This window comes from Lynx rufus, unplaced genomic scaffold (genome assembly GCF_022079265.1).
Source record: "Lynx rufus isolate CCGP_SWC_20201006 ecotype Redwood Valley unplaced genomic scaffold, mLynRuf1.p SCAF_38, whole genome shotgun sequence".
Lineage (NCBI taxonomy): Eukaryota > Metazoa > Chordata > Mammalia > Carnivora > Felidae > Lynx > Lynx rufus.
Window position 1 is genome coordinate 1,221,978 of NW_025814854.1, and position 5,460 is coordinate 1,227,437.

Below are 5,460 nucleotides of genomic sequence, written 5' to 3' on the forward strand. Positions count from 1 at the left end.
CTCTTTTCCCATTCCGTTGGTTGCCTTTTAGTTTTGTTGGTTGTTTCCTTTGTTGTGCAGACGCTTTTTATCTTCATAAGGTCCTAGTAGTTCATTTTTGCTTTTAATTCCCTTGCCTTTGGGGATGTGTCGAGTAAGAGATTGCTACGGCTGAGGTCAGAGAGGTCTTTTCCTGCTTTCTCCTCTAGGGTTTTGATGGTTTCCTGTCTCACATTCAGGTCCTTTATCCATTTTGAGTTTATTTTTGTGAATGGTGTGAGAAAGTGGTCTAGTTTCATTCTTCTGCATGTTGCTGTCCAGTACTCCCAGCACCATTTGTTAAAGAGACTGTCTTTTTTCCATTGGATGTTCTTTCCTGCTTTGTCAAAGATTAGTTGGCCATACGTTTGTGGGTCTAGTTCTGGGGTTTCTATTCTATGCCATTGGTCTATGTGTCTGTTTTTGTGCCAGAGAGAGAATCTTAAACAGGCTCCATGCCCAGTGTAAGGCCCAACGTGGGACTCCATCACACAACCATGGATCATGACCTGAGCAGAAATCAAGAGTCAGATCCTCAGCAAACTGAGCCACCCATGTGCTCTAAAAGGATTCTTTGTTATTGTTTTGGTTTTTCTTACCACTAGCATTTCTTTTGATTCTTAGAATTACCATCTCTCTGCTTATGTTATGCATCCGTTTTTGCATGGTGTCTACTTTTTCCATTAAAACACTTAGAATATTCAGTTTTAAAAAATTCCTGGTCTGATAACTCCAACATTCCTGCTTTTACTCTGCTTGGTCTGGGAGGTCATGACAAGAGTTCAAAGGAGAGGGATGACATCTTGACTTAAATTTTAATAGGATCACTCTGGCTTGTATGTTAAGAACAGACTATAAGGTCAGAAAGCCAAAAGCTGAAACCAAGTAGCAGTCAACTGCAGTCTTCCAGGTGAGAGAGGTTGATGGTTTGAGCCATGCTGAAAGCAGTGGAGGCAATGAGAGGTCAGATTCTTTATATTTTGAAGGGAGATCTAAAAATATTTGTCCAAGGGCTGGATGTGGGGAATTGAAAGTAAGGAGTTAAAAGTCAACTACAAGATTATTGGCCTGGGCGGCTCGAACTTGGTCGGGGCGCGGATCCCGAGAGGGAAAGTCATAACAACCGCACGAGGGAGTTCCACTGGCGAGCTGGAAGGCCACGCCTCCTCCCGCCTCCCCCCGCAGCCCTGTAGCTGGGGGCAGAGCTCAGATTTATTATCTAGGATTGATTTGGATGAACTAATGAAAAAAGATGAACCACCTCTTGATTTTCCGGATACCCTGGAAGGATTTGAATATGCTTTTAATGAAAAGGGGCAGTTAAGACACATAAAAACTGGGGAACCATTTGTTTTTAACTACCGAGAAGACTTGCACAGATGGAACCAGAAAAGATATGAAGCTCTAGGGGAGATCATCACGAAATATGTATATGAGCTCCTGGAAAAGGACTGTAATTTGAAAAAAATCTCTATACCAGTAGATGCCACTGAGAGTGAACCAAAGAGTTTTATCTTTATGAGTGAGGATGCTTTGACAAATCCACAGAAACTGATGGTTTTAATTCATGGTAGTGGTGTTGTCAGGGCAGGTCAGTGGGCTAGAAGGCTTATTATAAATGAAGATCTGGACAGTGGCACACAGATACCTTTTATTAAGAGAGCTATGGATGAAGGATATGGAGTAATAGTGCTGAATCCCAATGAAAACTATATTGAAGTAGAAAAGCCAAAGATACATGTACCGTCATCTTCTGATAGTTCAGATGAACCAGCAGAAAAACGGGAAAGAAAAGATAAAGTCTCTAAAGAAACAAAGAAGCGACGTGATTTCTATGAAAAGTATTGTAACCCCCAAAGAGAAAAAGAAATGATGCAGCTCTATATCAGAGAAAATGGTTCTCCTGAAGAACATGCAGTCTATGTATGGGACCATTTCATAGCCCAGTCTGCAGCTGAGAATGTGTTTTTTGTTGCTCACAGTTATGGAGGACTTGCTTTTGTTGAACTGATGATTCAACGAGAAGCAGATGTAAAAAGTAAGGTAACTGCTGTGGCGTTGACAGACTCTGTTCACAATGTGTGGCATCAAGAAGCAGGCAAAACGATTCGAGAATGGATGAGAGAGAATTGTTGTAATTGGGTCTCTAGCTCAGAACCATTAGACACATCAGTGGAGTCCATGCTGCCCGATTGTCCTCGAGTCTCAGCAGGCACCGACCGTCACGAGCTAACTTCCTGGAAGAGCTTCCCGTCTATTTTCAAATTCTTTACCGAAGCCTCTGAGGCAAAGACCAGTTCCCTCAAGCCGGCTCTGACGCGGCGCTCCCACAGAATAAAGCACGAAGAGCTGTAAGAGGAGAACGAGCGAGACGGGGGAGGGGAAGCAAAGGCACCACACTCGAGCATGCATCCACACGTCTCCTAACTGCTTGTTGTCGGCGAGCAGACTCCCAGCCCCTCATTAGATTGTTTTCTTCCTAGAGCACAGGGTCGTGATATATACATCTAAATAGCGTTTTGCATTATTTCTAGATGAGTGCAACTGTCAAAGCAATATGGGTTCACTGGTCGCGCTTCCTGCGGGCTGAGCTCGGGCTACGCGCTGCCCGTCAGCGCGCAGATTAAGGCTGACAGCGCCCTGCCCGGCGCGGCCGGCGCGCTTCTAATTGCCCTGACGGAGCCCGCCCGGCACTGCGGGGCGAGCGGCGTCTGCGCGGTCCTACCGCCCGCTGCAGCGCAGCCGCTGCTTGCCCTGGCCCCCGGCCCCCCTCAATCATGTCCTTTTTTTTTTTTTTTCCGCCGAGCAGAAGCAAACTTTTATTCTAGATTTCAAACTTCCATTTTAAGTAGGTCTCTCCTAAGGGCCTCTTGAGCCTCTTTTTTTTTTTTTTTTAAAGGAAGTTTCCCCCACCTCATCCCCTCAGAAAAGCCAAATTTAAATTCAAAACGTGAATGCAGTGATGTGCTATGTAGTCTTGGGAGTGCAAATTGTTCTCTAACAATCTATTTTCATTTCGAGACGAGAAGAAAAACTTTGCATAAGAATCTGTGAAGTACCGATTACACTTTACCGCTGAAAGATCCTTGCCAGTTGAATAGGAGATTTTTACACAAGTCTCTAATTTCAGAAGACGTTGTTTAAACCGAAACATAAATGATGAGCAAATCTTTTAAGTGTGAAAGGTCCCATTTTCAGTGGAATTCCTAACTTTATCATTAGAATTGACTTTACTTTTTAAATGTGTAATGTGTTTTGAGTGGCATTGTAATTTAGATCGCACACTTGTTTTGCTTTTTAAATCTTAATGTGGACAAAGTTTGCTGTTGTGGATAATCCTAACTAGAATGATCTATTCTGATTCATGGAGTTCGATCCTTTTTGGGATAGTATTTTATGGTCATCAGGTGAATGAATCTTGTCCTCTTTCGCCTTTTCCTTCAGAGAGGCTGAGTGGGGCTAAGATTATTTTTTTTTAGTTTTCTGCTCCAACAGAAGGGGAAAGACCTAGTGTGAAAGATTTTTTCCTCTCAATCCAACGGCATAATTTTTAGTAGTCCACTTCCTCTGCAGGGTTTTGCCCTACAGTTTCAACAATTACTGTAATCCAGCTAATATCTGGCCAACACTGTGAAATATAGGAGGTAAAATAAGTTAAGATTTTGCTGACTTTTACATTCAAATATTAAATCTTAACATCAATTTTTAATTACTTGAATTTAGTTACTTAGTGAAGATTCTGTTTCTAGCAGATGAGGGTCTGAATTTAATATTTTTCATCCTTTTTTAAAGCGTATGCAACAATATGCCTGCCTTATTTAAGGACATGACAAAATGTACCCAAAACGACTTAGAACTGTCTGACTTCTCAGAAAAAAGAACTTAAAATAACCACCTCATGGATAAAATGTTTTTATATTACCAACCGATTTCAGCACGTTTTAAAACTGAAAATATCTGTGTTTGGTATGCATTAATTCGTTCTTATACTTTTAATGATGGCAAATCAAAATGATCTTTCAGTGGTCATATATGCATATCTTTTGATATTATTTTAGCAGAAACATTGTAGGAGAAAACATCAAAACGTCATTTTATCCAACTCCTGGATAACTTAAAATGTATCACCTCAACAGTGTCCATCCAGCATGTTGGTCTGCAATCTTTTCTGTTTTAGAAGTAATGGTGAACTGTGTACAATAATGGTACCTTCCTTTGAGAGGATATGAGAAGTGACGTGGATTGAATAATTATTCAAAGTGTTATAAACTGTGTGGTGTTTTCACTGTATGAAAGTATTCACAGGAGAGCTAGTCTTATTGCTTTTTTAAAAATCAACACTTGTACATTGCTAAATTTAAGAAGCTTATGCACCTGAATTAGAGCAAAGTAAATATGCTCAGCTTATAAACTAAATCACTCCTGTCCCTTCTCTTCAGTTTTCTCACTTCTCTTTCTGAAAACTTTTACTTGCAACTAGAGTGAATCACTGTTTAATTGCCTTTAATACTTTAAAACTACCGGGTTGTTAGCCTTGTTTAACTGTCTATGGAGATCTATTTGCAAACTTAAGTTGTGCAAATGTAATTTCTCCTTTTGGATCTGTGCTGTAGCAACCCGGAGAGAGCTAGGCACACCAGCCGAGACCTCCGACTGATGAGTGATAAGATTCCTTGTAATGGAAGATTTTTTTAACCTGTTGAGTATGTGTCTGTTGGTATAAATGTAGTAATATAATCCAGCTCAATTTTCCTGGAGTAACAACAGTCAGTTGGTAGTAACACGCCTGCTTGGAGGCGACAAGTGTTAACAGTATTTCTGCTCTGATCTTCCCATTTTGGTTTCTTTAGACAGGTTTTTAGCAGAGTAGAGGTTGAAAGTTAGGATGTAGGCTTTTTTAAAAATTATATACTCGGTTCTTAGAGCAAATGGAATGGGAAGCAAGGAGTTGTTGATAAATCTGAGATTCAAAATAGTCCTATTAAAACTTCGAAGCCAGATACTGGCTTTAGAACTTTATAAAGGTATCTGACCACGTAGCCGGTAAAAGTTTTCATGGATATTTGAAGGGGGTGGGGGAATCTATTTGTAATAATAATTGTTCTTTTCTCAAGTTTCTGCCTTGTGCTTCGACCTGGATTGCATTATTGTTTATACAAAAAAAAAAAAAAGGAAAGCACAGGAGTTTCATATATATTATATATTTCTGTTTACCATTTTAAAATAAAAACAATTTTCCCAACAAAAAAAAAAAAAAAAAAAAAAAAAAAAAAAAAAAAAAGATTATTGGCCTGGGTATTAACTGAAATACAGAAGGAAAAAATTGGTGCACGTGGGTGTTAAGAGTTTAGTTTTGACTGTGTGTGTGTGTGTGTGTGTGTGTGTGTGTGTGTACGCGCGCGCACATGCACCTATGAGGTTTTCCAAGTCAAGTGGGCAATA

General features: G+C 40.2%; 1 protein-coding gene across 1 annotated transcript; it reads left to right on the forward strand.

Annotated features, from left to right (window-relative positions):
- Positions 1-1,171: 1,171 nt before the first annotated feature.
- Positions 1,172-5,195, forward strand: LOC124522661 (cotranscriptional regulator FAM172A-like). The gene is made up of 2 exons (XM_047094244.1): positions 1,172-1,497; positions 1,690-5,195. Exons 1-2 carry the CDS (start codon positions 1,261-1,263, stop codon positions 2,371-2,373), a joined length of 921 nt encoding a protein of 306 aa, XP_046950200.1. The 5' UTR covers positions 1,172-1,260; the 3' UTR covers positions 2,374-5,195.
- Positions 5,196-5,460: the final 265 nt, after the last annotated feature.